At 39.8% G+C, this 16,666-nt stretch overlaps 1 protein-coding gene across 7 annotated transcripts in view; it reads left to right on the plus strand.

The window, feature by feature from the left end:
• The window catches only part of PTPN13 (protein tyrosine phosphatase non-receptor type 13), a 127,730-nt gene that overhangs the window by 98,638 nt on the left and 12,426 nt on the right, over positions 1–16,666 (plus strand). For 5 of the 7 annotated variants that reach the window (XM_075034182.1, XM_075034171.1, XM_075034191.1 and 2 more), the window contains 15 exons: positions 195–302; positions 1,060–1,191; positions 1,571–2,037; positions 3,024–3,167; positions 5,112–5,205; positions 6,003–6,088; positions 6,941–7,103; positions 8,029–8,243; positions 8,334–8,432; positions 9,946–10,307; positions 10,503–10,677; positions 12,005–12,163; positions 13,823–13,994; positions 14,105–14,315; positions 15,248–15,318. In XM_075034182.1, the coding sequence (XP_074890283.1) occupies positions 195–302; positions 1,060–1,191; positions 1,571–2,037; positions 3,024–3,167; positions 5,112–5,205; positions 6,003–6,088; positions 6,941–7,103; positions 8,029–8,243; positions 8,334–8,432; positions 9,946–10,307; positions 10,503–10,677; positions 12,005–12,163; positions 13,823–13,994; positions 14,105–14,315; positions 15,248–15,318 (2,658 nt within the window). The remainder of the gene's footprint in view (positions 1–194; positions 303–1,059; positions 1,192–1,570; positions 2,038–3,023; positions 3,168–5,111; positions 5,206–6,002; positions 6,089–6,940; positions 7,104–8,028; positions 8,244–8,333; positions 8,433–9,945; positions 10,308–10,502; positions 10,678–12,004; positions 12,164–13,822; positions 13,995–14,104; positions 14,316–15,247; positions 15,319–16,666) is intronic. The other 2 variants (XM_075034200.1, XM_075034222.1) reach the window with 2 other exon arrangements.

The raw sequence follows: 16,666 nt of genomic DNA on the forward strand, positions 1-16,666 counted from the left end.
CTTGGCTGGAGTTTTCTGGAAAGCCAGATAGACGAAGTCTGAATCACTTGCTCAGAATCAGAGAATGCAATAAAACTTAATCAAAAAAGCTTTACCATTTACTTTCATGTAGACTTCTTTGAGATGTGTAGTTTTCTTTTACTTTATATTTATTAGAATGACATTTTTGCTTGCTTTGGGCCTTTTTTTAATAGGCTTTCAAATAGTTGGCGGAGAGAAGACTGGGAAACTTGATCTGGGAATTTTTATTCACTCTGTTATTCCCGGAGGGCCAGCTGATTTGGAAGGATCTCTAAAACCAGGTGAATAGTGTAAATAAGAAGAAGTGTATACATGAAAGAAAAGACAAAACACATATGTAGTACCGTTTCCATCTATGGCTGTGGGCATCAGTCCCTTACAAATGCTGACCTTCAGTTACCTTCTGGATAATTTCTGAAAACTGGTGATACTTCTTTGTTAAACTATATGAAAACAAAAATCATTCGAATCAAAGTAAAAATGATAAAGCTTGAAGTGGCAGAAAATTAAAGTTACATATAACGATAAGGGCTTTATTTGCTGTTGCCTCTCTATAGGTGCTTTGTAATTTCAATGCTTTAAAACTCAAAATCCATACTTTGATTTCGGAAAAAGTGAATGTAACCATATGGCTACTGTAGTGCCGGGGGGGGGGATAATTTGTTTTATTTATTACCTGCTTTTTTCTTTTTCCTTTTCATTTTAGTCTGTGCCTTGAACTCAACTGCATATTGCTTATTCACTTCTTGATTTTTGCTTTTGCATGTGTTTTTTCTTACAGCAGAAAAGGTAGAAATCATAATATGGAAGGGTTTGGCAGGTTTAAAAAGAGGAAATATTCATAACCAGTTCTTCTGGTTTGTTTTGGGTTTTGTGGGTTTTTTTTAATGATTAAGGTTCCCTATTCCAGCATCACTTGAATTTTAGTAATTTTTAATCCATGCGCTGTGTAGAGATTTTCAGACCTGTACTCCACATTCTCACTGATGGATAAAAATATAGATGTTAGATTGTATCTGAACAAACCCTTTTGTGCAGGACACCGACTAATATCCATAAATAGCACAAGTTTAGAAGGCGTCAGCCACCATGCAGCATTAGAAATTTTGGAGAATGCACCTGAAGACGTGACACTTGTTATCTCTCAGCCCAAGGACAAGCTACCCAAAGGTACGGAGAGAAATATTCCTTATTATTAAAGAGGAGTTCTTTGAGTTTGAGCACTCTGCCTTCTCTCACACCTTTTGTAAAGTACTTCCTGTGTTTCTTTAAAATTACTAATCTAATCAACTGGGATAGGGTGATGTTTTACAGCTGACTGCAGTCACCTCTGTAAGCAACCCCAGCTAGTATATGCTTGAAACTGTGTTCTGAGATTGAACAAAGAAGTGTGTTACAGTGAGGACACACCAGTTGCATTATAAACAGAAAGTGTTCTGTGTAATATGAATGGTTAAAATCTGATGTGGTTGTAAGCTGAAAAATCTGTGTCATACCACAGATAAGATGTTACCATCTACTGATGACTGTCTTGTCTCCTGGTTTTCAGCATCGTCTAATGCTGCACACATCAGTAATGGAACCAGGGGTTATTTAAGGAGGCCATCATCAGTGCAAGACAATGAGGCAGAGTCCTCTTCAGAAGAACACAACTGGTCCCATGGTCACCAGAGGCCTGTTTCGGGGAGTTTGTCTGGTTTGTTGGGAGGCAAGCGGGATGGAAGCATGAGCTCCCAGGATTCCAGAACTGAGAGCGCAAGCCTGTCTCAGAGCCAGCCAGCCAGCTTCTTTGGCAAACATGCAAGTGGTAGAGCTCAGCAGGATCCTCAGCATTACAGTGATTCCCAGTCTGGGCTTTCTAAAATGAACGAGAAGAGAAGATCCTCATCTGACAGTACTCGAGCAAAAAATAAAAGGCCTGGGGTAGTAGAATCTGTGGAATATTCTGACCGAGGGGATTCTGACATGGATGAAGCGACTTATTCCAGCAGTCAGGAGCAACAGCCAGCTAAAAAGGCATAGTGTATTTCATATGAATATTTCCCATCAGTATAATAGTGGTAGTGAAATAGCTGACTGTGGGTGTGAATCAGGTGGAAGGATGTGGGGGAAGGACAGGCTAGCCTGCAGCTTATCGTGCTAATGGCAAATGCGAATAGCTAATTTCTAACAGTTTAGTGATTTTGTTCAAAATCGAGAAAGTCACTCCTGTAACTTGAAACAACTTCCCAGCTTTCCGATGTCACTAGATGGGCATGTCTTGCTGGAGGCAGATTGTGCTGTGGAATGAATGTATAGTGCACTTATTGATTCTGTAGAAAACCTTCTTTCAATTCTGTGTTTGTCCAATATGATTATAGTCTAGTGATCACCCCTAGAGGTAAGTTTATTCACCTGGCACAGAAATTTAAGTTTTTCCTAGATTAAAGTGGTTGTGATGCATCTGGAATGGGTAGCAGCATAACTCTTGTCCTTTGGGATTGATCTAATCCATGGAAAATTGCTCTTGTGTAGTGAAGTTCAGCAGTGAGCCATGCTCTGAACAGAGACAGCTTGCTGCTTCACCTTTCCAAAAGTACACAATGGCAAGTACTACAAATTAATTCCTAACTTCCAGTGATTCCTCTTTTCAGCTGATGGAGGTTATTCAATCAAGTTTTGGCAGCTCCTGCAAATCAATCCAACAGACCCCTAGGCTGCTGTAATACTGAAGTACTATAGTTTCTGTGTTCTGTGACCAACTCACTTTGACAGTAAAGACTCAGCTGCTGAAGGCCAAGCATATTTCCGTGCTAAACCTGTTCAATGACAGCAATGAAAGAGTTAAATCAGTGAGCCTTATGAGTCTTACTAATTGGTACTTTGCCATGTGGACTCCTTTTGGCTGCATCTGACTCAAAACTACACCTTTTAGGGTCTTAACTGTAAACTTCTGTTCTAATGGCAAATAATTCTTTTTGTTTTGTTTGTTTCTTTTTCTTTTTCTTTTTTTTTAAATAAAGGAATCTTCCTCAGTGAATACAGCAAACAAAATGAATTCTAAAAAGGTTACTCCAACACTTCTTAAACCTGGAGATATCTTTGAGGTTGAACTAGCCAAAAAAGATAACGGCTTGGGAATAAGTGTCACGGTACTGTTTGACAAGGTTTTTAGATGTTTTCTCTTTTTCTCTACTCCCAGCAACCCATTAAATTGCTAAATTACAAGGAAACAAAATATTTTCTGGAGTCACTGTTAAGTATGTAGTTTTACTGATGCGTGATTATCTTACCAAAGCTGAAAAGTAATACTACTTTATATACCTTTTCTTGTCATTTGCCCTTTAAGTAACTCTTGTTTGTTGTTTTATGGTGGATCCCCAAAGTCTAATAGAATCTTATCACAGATGCGGCTTTGTGAGTACAAAAAGCAAGATGGTCTTTGTCCCTTGCTACCTAATAATGGAGCAAATTTACAAGGGAGAGAAATAAGACCTTCCCTGACTGGCATCGCAGGCAGTGGAAGCGGTAGCATTACTTAAGACTTAAGAGTATCTATGCATGGTCCACACACATATACCGTGTTTAGTGTTCTCCCTCTGCTGGATAAAAGACAGAAAGCAAAAAGCTACCTAAATCCAAGTAAGACCTGGCTGACACTGCTTTCTTGCAATATGAGACAAAAATGTACTTTTAATGAACTGATTTTTCTTGGGGCTATAAAATTTTGAAGGTAATTTACATTTAGGGCCTGCCATACTGCAGAGTGGCACTTCAGGGAAAAAGATAATGATTTATAACTGAGATGCACACATTTTTCACTGTTCCTGTTCTTGTATTGTGTTCAAAAATACATTATCTCTGGTTGATTGATTGCCAGACTACATGGTAATTTGAAAAAGGGAAAGTTGCTTAAATTATAACAATAGAGAGTAGTTATTAGCTGTAGTTCAAAACTGGTGGCTTTCACTGGCTGTTTATACCTAAAACTAAGTTGGCCTTTTCCCAAATGTGGCCATACAGATAGGCATGTAGGTGGAGTGCCAACTCGCAAGCCTAGCACTGTTTTCATATATATGGCTAGTATTGTAAGAGGAGCAGAATGAAATTCTATTATTTTAGCATCCCAGTCTATTCAAAGTCATATTGCTTTGTCAAGCTTATAACTTGAGACAGCTGGAGGAGCAAAGGTTCAGCACGAGTTGGTTATTGAATAGCATCAATCCTGCTGTATGCATGCATTGGCTTTGTAGAAAATGTTAGAAGATACCCACCAATGCAAAGATTTCCCTTAAAGGATGACCAAGTGGTATCTTCATTGACCTTTCCTTTTTCAGCCTCCATTCTGCCCCTTGCATTGCTATCCTGTACAGTGCTGAAAAGAAGAGGTGTACAATTAGCTCTGTGTTTTAAGTTTTCACATGTAATACTGTGTACTTTGGGAGTGAACGTTAATACACTGTTGGTCTCCCTCTTCCCTCCAAGTTTGTGGAGGAGCACTGATAGCATCAGTGAGCCAGAATCATACAATGGGTTGGGTTGGAAGGGACCTTTAAAGATCGTCAAGTCCAACCCCCTCCGCAATGAGCAGAAAGGCTAAGACCCTCCAAAACCAATGCCATTTGAGCTTGAGCAGATTTTTTCAGCTTAGGCCTTCAAACTTATATGAGCTCAAAGAAAGCAGCACTCCTTAGTTTCATGTTACATCAGAGACAGTGTATTAGAGTAGGACACTGCATGGGTACGCATCTTCTGCTTTGGCATGCTGTGCTCTCACACATCTCTGAGCTTTGATATGCATGCAAGCATGTAAAGTCTGGTATAATGCAGACATGTTTCTGCTGAAGGACGTTTATTTGGTTTTGGGTACATTTGCATTGTGATGCATCGTGTTTTTACAGTTTCCCTATCCCAGCTTCATTTGTATTAAATTGCATGACTGCAAAGACATGCTTTGTATAACATTTTGGTTTTGATAGTTTGGCTGTTCTTTTTACGTGCCAGTAGCCCAAGTGCTTCCTGAGTGCAATTTTTCTTGTGTGACACTGTTTAATTACAAAGCATTCTAACTGCAAAAAGACTAAAAAATCCTATTTTTGTTTTCCATTTAGGGTGGTGTAAATACTAGCATAAGGCATGGTGGTATTTATGTGAAAGCGATTATTCCTAAGGGAGCAGCTGAAGCAGATGGCAGAATAGAAAAAGGTAGTATTTCAGTATTTTCAGTCGGGACTCTTAATGTGAAAAAAGGGCAGATAACTGTCTGTGGTGGACTTGACGATACACTGTGGCTTAGAAGCTAGAAACTCTGTTTGCTTCCTTTCATTGTACCTTTTTCACTGGGAAGAAGAGCTGTTTTTCCAAGCCACTGCATTTGCAGTTGTCATTTTAAAAATTGCCTTGATAGCTAATTCTGCAGGTGAAGATTAAAAAAAAAAGAAGTGTGGAACAACTGCAGAACCAATAGAAAACTGCTGAGACTGTGGAGGGGAAAAATAGGAGATAGGCTGTGGGATTTTTCTCTTCTTTTCTAATGCAGCCTGTGTTAATGGAGAACACTTCTCTGTTACAGCCATGGAGAGAGAGGGCTTTGTATTATTTGTGGCCTTCTTGCTTGGCATGCTGGGCAACTCAGTGCAGAAAATCACTGTAATTATTACAGCTTTTCTTGTACATAAGCCAGGCCACATTCTTTACTGAAGTGAGAACTCCCACTGTAGACTAAGATTTGTTTTTAATAAAGAGTCTGAGCATTGTGGCAGGCTATCATTCTGACGGCTAACATGGTTTGACATGGGGTTGTCTCATAGAATCATTTAGGTTGAAAAAGACCTTTAAGATCATTGAGTCCAACCATATAGTTTAGTTGCAAAGTTCTCTTCTTGACTCAGAGTGTGGAGGGAGAAGTTACTCCAATAGCTGTCCTTATTAGCTGAGACTTGAAGGTTTCTGTGTGTCATATACATTTCATAGATGATGTTCTGCCTGCTTTTTCTTTGTAGGTGACCGTGTGCTCTCTGTCAATGGGATTAGTTTGGAAGGTGCTACCCATAAGCAAGCTGTTGAAACGCTGAGAAACACTGGGCAGGTAAGTGGTTGCTGGTTCTACTCCAATCTGTGGTAAACCAGATCTTCATGAGTGAAAAGAGGTAAAGGACCTTGAAGACTGAAATTCTCTCCAGGGTCCTGGTTGCTTTAGGTGTGCTTTCTTAGACTCCTTGACTTTTCCTGGGCCTTGAGTCTTGCTGCCCACCTGGCTCTGTGTGCGGATGAGAGGTCTGCATGGAATTGGTTTCTCCTTGTCCCTGGGCTTCATAGGAGGGAAGCCCAGGTGCATCAGTTGGAAAGCAGCTGCAGCAGCATGCTACAGACAGGTCCCAAATCTGAACCACTGAGGAGACAAGGGCCTCTATATATGCAGCTGTGTTTGCATGCTGTGTTGGTAGCTTTGCTTGAGTCTTGGCCTTCTTGGATAGTGCCTGATTCTGTCAGTGGTGTCTCCTCATTTAATAGTGCTATTTATGGCAGCTGCTTCATATGTGGAAGTACATGCACACCTGAAAATAGCCCGTGAATGTACACATTCAGAGCTGCTAAGGACTACTATTGGTGCTCACTTCATAAAATGCTTTTAACTCTATTCCCTCTATGCATGTGAAAATGACACTGACACTTCTTAACACCCTCACAGCATTATTGGAAGAAAACCCTTTCTTACTGTGTGTTGGCAAGTATCTTGCAAGTCCATTAGTGTATTTTGGAGGATGTCACTTGCAGCCCTTAAAATAAGGAATAAATTGAGGCTGTATGGGGAGGGAGGTGTCTATAAAGTTTGCTGCTGTAAAACTTAGGACCCTTACAAGTTAGAAAGAAACATGCTTTAGACTGTGCTATTTACATGACTGTTGCCAGTTAACTGGAGAATGTTTCATCTCTTTAGGTGGTGCATCTGCTGTTGGAAAAAGGTCAGCTTTCTGTGGCCAAGGTTCATGCTCCAGTAACACCACAATGCACGCCTCCAAATCAGGTGGGGCAATGTGACCTACAGGAGAAGCCAGCGACGAAAACTACAAATGCCAAAGATTACAGCTTTGTCACTGCAGGTCAGGTCACATAGGACAATTGTCTGAACTTCGAAAGCATCCTTTAGTTTTTATAATATTTTTCTTCAAATCTTCTGTAGAATAGAAAGACAGACAAGAGAAAGAGCTGGCATGAATCTATACCGAGCCCCTGCACATAATTCAGTCTCTTCCTTTTTGTGCTGTTGCATTTGTTTTTTAAGATTTCCTTTCACATCTTGGTAACTTTGTTTAGTTACTATTAACTGTTTGCTCTCTCACTGTTCCTTATTGTTTCTCAATTTCACCAGCCTTGCAGACCAGGGCTGTAGCAAGGTTGGAGTAAAAGAGGTGATGCTAAGGAGTGCCAAGGGGAGGTTAAGATACTCAAATATAAATGAGAACTTCTGTAGGTCCTGCTGCTCCTGTCTAGGTGAGAGAAGACATCAAGAGCTGGATGAAGGGAGCAGAGGGATTCGTGTAGCTGACTAGAGGTTGGCATATTTCAGCTTCTCTTGCTGGAGACCTGTGAAAGTGGAGGGAAGCCTACCCACATGGGGAAACCACTGCAGATAGCTTATGGTCTCCCTGCGTGGGATTTATCCTGTCTGTGAGGAACTCCAGTTGCTGCTCTCACTAATGTCTGATCAGTGACCAGAAAGGTTGTGTCACACTGTGCTTTAACAGGCTCCTGTATGGACTTCCTGGGGAACAGTATTTTGGAGACACCCTGGCTTTCTGTATAGTGTGGATGTTGTCAGGGCAAGCCAGCAGACTGAGAAGTCATGATCAGCTTTTTGTCCTCTTTAACTTGGAGGGATCTTTTAGATAATGCTTATGTTCAGTAAAGTGGAAGAACCCTGTGAGAGGGAGAGTGCGCATTGTCATGTCTGAAGTAAGAGTGCCAGTCACTTTTTTTCATGGCCAGCATGCTGTGGAAAATAATAAGTTAATGTTTCTTTTGCAGAGAACACATTTGAAGTAAAGCTGTTGAAGAATAGCTCAGGCCTTGGGTTCAGTTTCTGCCGTGAAGACAACCTTACCCCAGAGCAACTAGGCTCCACTATTGTGAGGGTGAAAAAGCTCTTCCCTGGGCAGCCCGCTGCAGAAAGTGGGAAGATAGAAATTGGGGACGTCATTCTGAAAGTGAATGGGGCATCACTAAAGGGTTTATCGCAGCAGGTTTGTATCTTAGTAGTGAAATTCATGCTGTGGTAGCCCTGCAAGTCTTGCAGGGTCTGCATCTAATAATGAATCCCACTGTGACCATAGGAAGTCATCTCTGCTCTGAGGGGAACATCTCCAGAAGTCTCTCTTCTCCTTTGTCGGCCACCGTCCGGTATACTACCAGACATCGATCCTTCTTTGTTGGTAAGGTGTATGGCATATGATTTTTTTGTTTGTTTGTTTTTTCAAATTGCTATTTGAAGGTTCATTTATTCAAACTGGTGGGTGAGTTAGTTTAAATGCAAGTTGCAGATGGAAAGATGGGGAGGGTGCTCACAGAAACTTAGTTCTTATAGTAAATCCCTCAGGAATGTACTAAGCATTTTGTGGAAATGTGAAAAGAATGCAGGGCTTTAATAATATTTTTTTCCCCCCTCCATTTTGTGGCTTAAGACATTGGAAATTGGCTTAATACCCTGTTTCTGTGGCAGGGATTTCTTTGCAGCCCAATGGTTTGAAGTTGATCTCAAATAGAAATTGGTTATTTCTGTAATATATGTGGAGAATATTCTGGAAAACACCAATTTGTCTGGTTTTGGTGCATGTAAAACCAGGGAAAAGATTGCCATATTTACTTACTGGAAATTATAGGAGTCCCAAAGAATATTTTCAAAATGCTCCAATAAGTAAATCAAAAGAACAGAAGGCCATTTTAGGATACTTGGAAGAAGTGGAAATTAAATGTGTTTCAGCAAAAGAGAATGTAGAGGGGAATTTGCCTGAAAAGTAGGCTTACCATAATACAGGCAGGTGTAAAACTAATGGAGACAAGTCTTCAATTTAAGTTATCTTCATATAATTTTCAAACAATAAAAACCATTCAAGTCTGATGACAGAAATTTAAATGTACAAATACAAATTTAAGTGAAGTTAAAATTAGAGTAAGAGATAAGCAACTGAACAAACTAATAATACAAATAACTAGTCCTGTAATGAACCTGCTTGTAGTATGGAATAACTTTAATAAAATAGCGCATATATTAGAAGAGAAAAAACAATAAACAAATTACAATTTTGGTTTATAACATCATCACAAATTGCTGTGTTCATGAACACAAGAATTTGGCCATAAAAGTGTAAATGAAGCTTTTAAGCTTTGTGTCTCTGCTAGCTGACATCTTTCTTGGGAATATGGGGTTATTGGCAGATGTGTTGTTCGTTCTCGTGGGAATTAATAACTTGGATGAACAGTCTCCATGTGGTGTAAATTATCATAATCTGTTATGTAGCTTTTTGCTTGAAAGCTTCCCTGTTTCCCTCCTGTGTGAGATTAGTTTGACTTCAGTTACACTGTAAGCGTCAGCAGTGTGTTGTGCTTGGAAGGGATTTCATGGTAATTGCCTAGATGACTGCTGGGCATAGCTTAAAGGCATCTGTCAGCAAGCTCTCCGAGGCTAAAGCCAAGAGTATATTTGTTTTCCTTAGATGAATTTGCAGTTCCTTAGCAGTATATGTTTCAAAGTTTTGCACACTTTGTCTTGGCCAAATTGCATTCAACTTGGTGAAACTGTGCTGTGATAAGTTTACACAGTTGAGGCAACATCTAAATGGAGGGAGCCACTGACTAATTGCTTTTGGTAATTTCATGCAGTCTTTGCAACTTTCTTTTGTCATCAAAACCGGAGTTTGATGAATTAAATGTCCTTGCTTTCTGTAGACTCCCATCCATTCACCCCAACAAGTATTTCCAGATGTCAGCAGAGAAGTTTCTGGTCCATCAAACAGAGAACAAGGTGACAGCTCAGATGAAAATGAAACTACTGATGTGAGCATGAAAAGGCTAAAATCTCCCTCTAGAAGAGACAGCTACAGTGACAGCAGCAGGAGTGGTGATGAGGAGGTGATAGACTTGCCAGCACAGGTGGGCCTTGACTGGAGTTCTGCGCTATACCAAACTTCAGATGAAGCTATGACACAGGCACATAGTCAGTATGAGACACACGGTGGTCAGGAAGAGGCTGTTCGCGCCATCTTATATTCTGATCAAGAGGCTCCTAGCAAGTCAGAGCTTGAGGACAGGTATGCTGTTTATGATGATTCTCGTAATATTGCAGAACGTGTTCACAAAAATAGTTTATTGCACCTATTCATAGAAATACTTTTCTTGTTTTGGTTTTTAGATCTGCATAAAGTCAATATTGGTCCATATGTTCATTTCTGGGTGACAGCCACATTGTACAAGCTGATCCTTGTTTTTTGCTTGTTTATCTGTAGTAATCTGCCATTGGATTTGCCATTGATCCCAACCTGTAGAACTGTTCCTGATGTTACCACATCTGTTTTAATAAATGACTGTTATGCTACTCCTGCTTCTGAGCTGACTCCGCACCTGGGAGGAATGGATTCATTACTCAGCCAGTTGGAAAAAAATGCTGAAGAATATGAGCCAGTAATTTACTGTTTCTGTTTTTCAGTAGCATAAATGTACCTACTGCCGTGGCCAACTGGAAATTGTTGTAGCCATGGTATTGGGAGTGACTGGATAGAATTTAGGCATATTAATTTACAAATGGGTTAGTTTGTAGGTTATATGTACACTAACTTGGGTGTGTGCCTTATAAATGGCACACATACATGTGCCATTTGTAACCAGTGAACTGCAGCTCTGCAGGCATTTTCTGTTTGAGCTCTTGAGAAGTTGATATATTTCTCTCTGTGGATGTGGAGGCATCCATGCAACCATAGTTAGATGTGTATACGTCTATTTCGTGTGTCATTTCAGCCTGGAAAACTTGGCATTAAATATTTATTTACCTCTAAACCATGTACTCGGACAAAGCTTAAATGGCAAATATGTTGCTTCTGCCCTGTTAGTTTTACATGTGGTTGTTCAGAGACCAGGGGATAAATTAGCAGCAAGGGACAGCAGAAGACCCTGTTCTTTGCTGCATTTATATCTATGAATCCCAAAGACTTTCTGCTCTGCTGAAAAATGCAGCATATTTTTGAGACTCTTCTGAGATAGCTTCTTGCCACCCCAGAAATGCGTTGTGTAACAGAAGGGACTTCTGCTTCCATATCCTCACATAACCTATTCAAAGTTTGAAAAAAATTAAAACTGAGCCTTGATGTATCTCAGTTGTGAGGGTCTTTCAGGTTACAAAGCTATTCTAGCACATAGTCTATTTTGAGAAGAAACAAACTGTCTTTTTTCTTAGTCCCTTCTTCAGAAGTTTTTCTCAAACGTTCCTGGTGCTCTATGAATTTCTATGCAAATGAGGCAGATCTGTATCTTTCAAATAAAAATTCATGCAAATTAAAATAGGCAAAACATGCCCATGTGTTCAGTTACAAGATAAGCTATGGTATTCTGTCTTATTGTAGGAAAATACGTTCACCTACTTTCTTCAGTTGAATAATCCCTGATGTGTTGTCTTATTTGAAAAATACAGAGCCTTTTTATATATGGCAGCTAGTTGAGGGTAAAATAAGGTGTCAGTTTTTTGGTATATGCCTTCACAATTCTGTTTAGATCATAGGCCTTTGACTCAAGGTTAGCTCCATGCAAAACAGTAGTCTGTCTGAATTCGTTAGAGGTGCTTACTTGAAGTGGCTAAGCTGAGCCTGCTAAAATGCATGTCTTGGTACTGTCCAGGCTTGTGTTCCACTTAAAAAACCAATAGGTAAATCAGTTGTCTGTTTCTGTCTTAAATTCAGTGAAGTGTTCACATTGCTTTTGTTTGTCTGTGTTGTAAAGTGCTATTTTCTTCCCCTAGGAAGTAGAGCTCCGAGTTACTATGACAAAGTCAGAAAAGGGTAGTCTGGGTTTTACAGTGACCAAAGGTAATGATAACGTGGGCTGCTACATTCATGACATTGTTCAGGATCCTGCCAAAAGTGATGGGAGACTACGACCTGGAGACCGACTGATAAAAGTGAGAGAATTAATGTTTTCAGGGATTGTGTGAAAAGGACAACTTTGAGTCAAAATAACCCCAAAACCTCTATTGTGGGCCAAAGTAAATGTGGTTAAGGAACAAAGGCATGTGCCTTCTGAGAGGCCTAATTTGATAGCAGTTAAGACAAAAGAAATACAAGTGTGAAAACATGTGAGAAGATTGCTGAAGGGAGTTACAGTACGTCCCACAGCTAGGCATGTATGTAACCACTATTCATGATGGCAAAAAATGGTTTAAAGAGAAAAGCATTCACTGATTAAATTAGATGGTTGCTCAAATATGTGGAGAGGTTGTTGTTCAAATACATCTATGGTTAACATATTGTTAAGAAATAAATTTTAAGAGATTTGCTATAAAGAGTTTACCAGGTGCATATCATGTAATTCAGATCTTCATCATAGAATCATAAAATAGTTTGGGTTGGAAGAGAGCTTAAAGGTGATCTAGTCCAACCCCCCGGCAATGAGCAGGGACATCTTCAACTAGATCAGGTTGCTCAGAGCCCCATCCAGCCTGGCCTTGAATGTTTCTGGGGATGGGGCATCTACAACCTCTTCAGGCAACCTGTTCCAGTGTTTCACCACCCTCATCGTAAAAAAATTCTTCCTTATATCTAGTCTAAATCTACCCTATTTTAGTTTAAAACCATTACTCCTTGTCCTATCACAACAGGCCCTACTAAAAAGTTTTTCCCCATCTTTCTTATAAGCCCCCTTTTAAGTATTGAAAGACTGCAATAAGGTGTCCCTAGAGCCTTCTCTTCTACAGGCTGAACAACCCCAACTCTTGGCCTTTCCTCATAGGAGAGGTGTTCCATCCCTCTGATTATTTTTGTGGCCCTCCTCTGGACCCACTCTAACAGGTCAATGTCTTTCTTGTGCTGAGGACTCCAGATCTGGATGCAGTACTCCAGGTGGGATCTCACCAGAGCAGAGGAGAGGGGGCAGAAGCACCTCTCTCACCCTGCTGGTCACGCTTGTTTTGATGCACCCCAGGGTACAGTTGGCTTTCTGGGCTGTGAGCACACATTGTTGGCTCATGTCCAGTTTTTCATCTGCTGGTACCCCCAAGTCCTTCTCTTCAGGGCTGCTTTCAATCCTTCATCCTCCAGCCTGTATTGATACCGGGAGTTGCTTGACTGAAAACTTGCATTTAGTCTTACAGAGACTGTGAGCAATAGTGATGAAGTGCATAATACAGAGCACGTGTGTGAGTTGTTGCTAGATCAAGACACTGAAGCACTGCCAAATACTATTAAACCTTAATAAAGTTAGGCAAATACAAGTCAAATTGGATGAGGTTTTGAGTCAGAATTTCAGGTGTTGGCCTATGCAGTTACAGCATTCCAATTTTTTAAATAGGAACAGTTAAATAATATACCTCTTCAGATTGTTTAATATTTTGACTTTTGGACTGTAAACTTGTTACTTCACTTGCAAAAGTTCAGTTATATTTATGTGTTCTATCTCCTTGGGTAAGTATGATGAACTGCAGCTGTGGTTGATAAAGCATCTATTGTTTTGTCCTTTAATGTCAAATGTCAACAATAAGAACAGTGATAAATGTTTTTGCAGTTACGCTAACTGTTTTACTTGGAACCTAACAAGGAGATCTCTGTTGCTTTTATTTTCATAGGTTAATGACATTGATGTCACTAACATGAGCCATACCGATGCAGTAAATTTTCTCCGCGCTGCCCCAAAGACTGTCAGATTAGTGTTAGGGCGTGTTTTGGAGTTACCCAAGATGCCAGTGTTGCCTCATTTACTGCCTGATATTACACTAACGTGCCATAAGGAGGAGCTAGGTAACACAGAAGTATACTGCTTTTTGCTCTAAAGCAAAATTTTTCCCTTCAGTTACAAAGAATGAACTTGATTTTTTTCCTCCCCCCCCTCCCTCCTTTTTCCTGCAAAGGTTTGTTGTTATCAGGAGGTCATGACAGCCTTTACCAAGTTGTGTATATTAGTGACATTCTCCCCAAATCGGTTGCTGCCAGAGAGGAGAGTCTCCATGCACTAGATATTATCCATTACATTAATGGAGTAAGCACACAGGGAATGACTCTGAAAGAAGCCAAAAGAATGCTAGAAACCTACCTTCCGAAAGTGGTGCTCAAAGTGACCAGGTACGTTTTGGAAGCAAATGCTTCTTTGTACTTTTTTTTTCTCTCACTTGATTGTATGAGTATATGGGTAAAACATGTTCCTGGTACGACAGCTATTCACCAGAGGGGTACTAGGTAGCATGTTATTGAGGACTGATGCCACAGAAAGGGTCTGTATATTCACAGTTTTTGTGCTTCAGTGGAGCAGAAGGGTACTTAGTACTTGCTGTGCTTTGTGTTTCTTGGGAAGACAAGGCTGTGCCCAGCTATGAAGTGCAAGTGTTCAAAATATCATTTTCAAACTATGACACAGGTTATTTAAATACAATTACTCCTTTTTCTTAAAATTGCTACTGAGGGTTCTATAATCATAAAAAGGAGATAAAATGTTGTTTTGTGCTTAAATGGTTCTACAGTCACATGGATGTCACAGCACACTGCTGAATGTCAAAACTCTATGGCACAGATCCTAGTGTGCCACTGTATTTTCACTGATCCCTGCTGCTTCTTTTATGGCAATACAGCCGTGTAAAAAACTCTCCAGATTACTCTGTTTTCATATTTACCTGGGACTGAAACATTTACTTCATTTTTTAAGTCTTCCAGCCATGCCTGCTGTTCTTTCCTTCCTCTTTCCCTTTCTCCTTCCCACTCTGTTTTATCTCAGAAGGAAGGAGTTGCAAAGTCCTGAGGCTGCAAGGTCGAATCTTTTTGTCAGAATCTATAAGGAAAGTCCAGCTCTAACGAACTCTTCAGTGCTCCCTGAAGTAGAAACTAACCTAACTACCAGCGCTTAATCTCTCTCATTTAATATTTTAAGTATTCCAAAACTGTTGTAATAGAAAGCACAATTAGCAGTTTTACTAATAGGACATATTTACATCAATATCTGATGATTACCAGGATTTATTATTTTTTTTAATAAAATTTTCTGTAAACATTTTTTTTCACAGAGATGGTCATCCAGTGTTTCCAAAATCCCAAAGCCCCGATAGCTCAAATCCATGGCCAATGAAAGCTAATGGTAAGATTTGCTTGCTTACTTATTACAAGTGAAATGCGCATGTTTATAAAAATGAAGGAACCGATATGGGCCTTAAGAGTCCAGTGGCTGCACTAGAACTCCGCTTAGAGGGCAGCTCCAGCAGGTGTTTGCTTGATCTTTCTTTTAAGAGCCCCATGAAAAGAGATTCAACAATAGTCTCTTTATGATTCCATTTCTCTTGTAGTTTAGAAAGTCTCTCTAATATCAAGCCTAAGTCTTTTAAGGAGTTAAAAAACAAAATCAATCCATTGATTATCATCATCGTCATAAGTGTTGTTAATAATAATAAAGTTGTTGTTTCCTCTGACCAGGCATAAAAATACCAGTTTGTTAGATTTGAAAGGGCTTCAGGTCTCCTGTTGGTCTTGTCTATTCCAAGACCAAAGGAGCAGAAATTTATTTTATTGCTCCCCTCCAGTTTGTTTATGTCTTGCTGTTTTCCTCTTCAAGTGTGGTGCTTCTGGTCACAGACATGGGTTTGGGTGAGGCTCACCAGTGCCAAGCAGACAGGAAGAATTATTTCCAGAGTTGTGTAGACAGCATTCCTGTTAATACATCAAGTTGAGATTAACTTCCTTTTGCTAAATAGTTGCTTGTTCACTCACTTAGACTCAGGATCCTTTACCACCTACATTTGCTTCTGTGCAGAGCAACTGCTTATGTGGTTACTTACCATCTTAAGCATTTGCTTTTTCTTTGAAATGTGGCACTTTGCATTTGTCTTGATTCATCATAGTCTTTTTTCTCATGCTTCCTTTAATGTATCTAGATAACTTTGAGTATTGATCTTGCCTTATGAAATTATTGCAACTCTTACAGTTTAGTGTTGCTCACATGTTTTCCAAGTATGCTACACGTTTTGTTTCAAAGAACTTGGTCAAGATATTTATTAGGAACAAGCCCTGTAACCAAATCTTGGAAGACCCCACTTAAAAATCCCTTCTTGTAGTTGACTTGTCATGCATAGGTTCATGATAGGATATAAGGTTACTCTTAGCCTTCAGTTATTTCGTCTACAAGTTTCTTCATTTGTGAAAGTGTAATGTATGTGAAAATCCAGAACTTCACTAATAGCTAGGTATATAACATCTACTGGTTCCACTTTGTCTCATTTATTATACTAGAAATGGGATCTCTAGGATAGGCAGTGGTCTCTGATATCATAGTATCACTCTTTTCTTTGCCAAGAAGGGAAAGGTACCTTTGAACAAGGATCCAAATGTCAGATGATGTTTAAAAAAAAAAAAAAAAAAAGTTAGCGACAGGTGATTGCGGGGTTGTATTTTGTACATTTCAAGGGAAAGGGAATCATGCCCTGTTTCCCAAA

Source organism: Buteo buteo, chromosome 1, assembly GCF_964188355.1.
Source record: "Buteo buteo chromosome 1, bButBut1.hap1.1, whole genome shotgun sequence".
Taxonomy (NCBI): domain Eukaryota; kingdom Metazoa; phylum Chordata; class Aves; order Accipitriformes; family Accipitridae; genus Buteo; species Buteo buteo.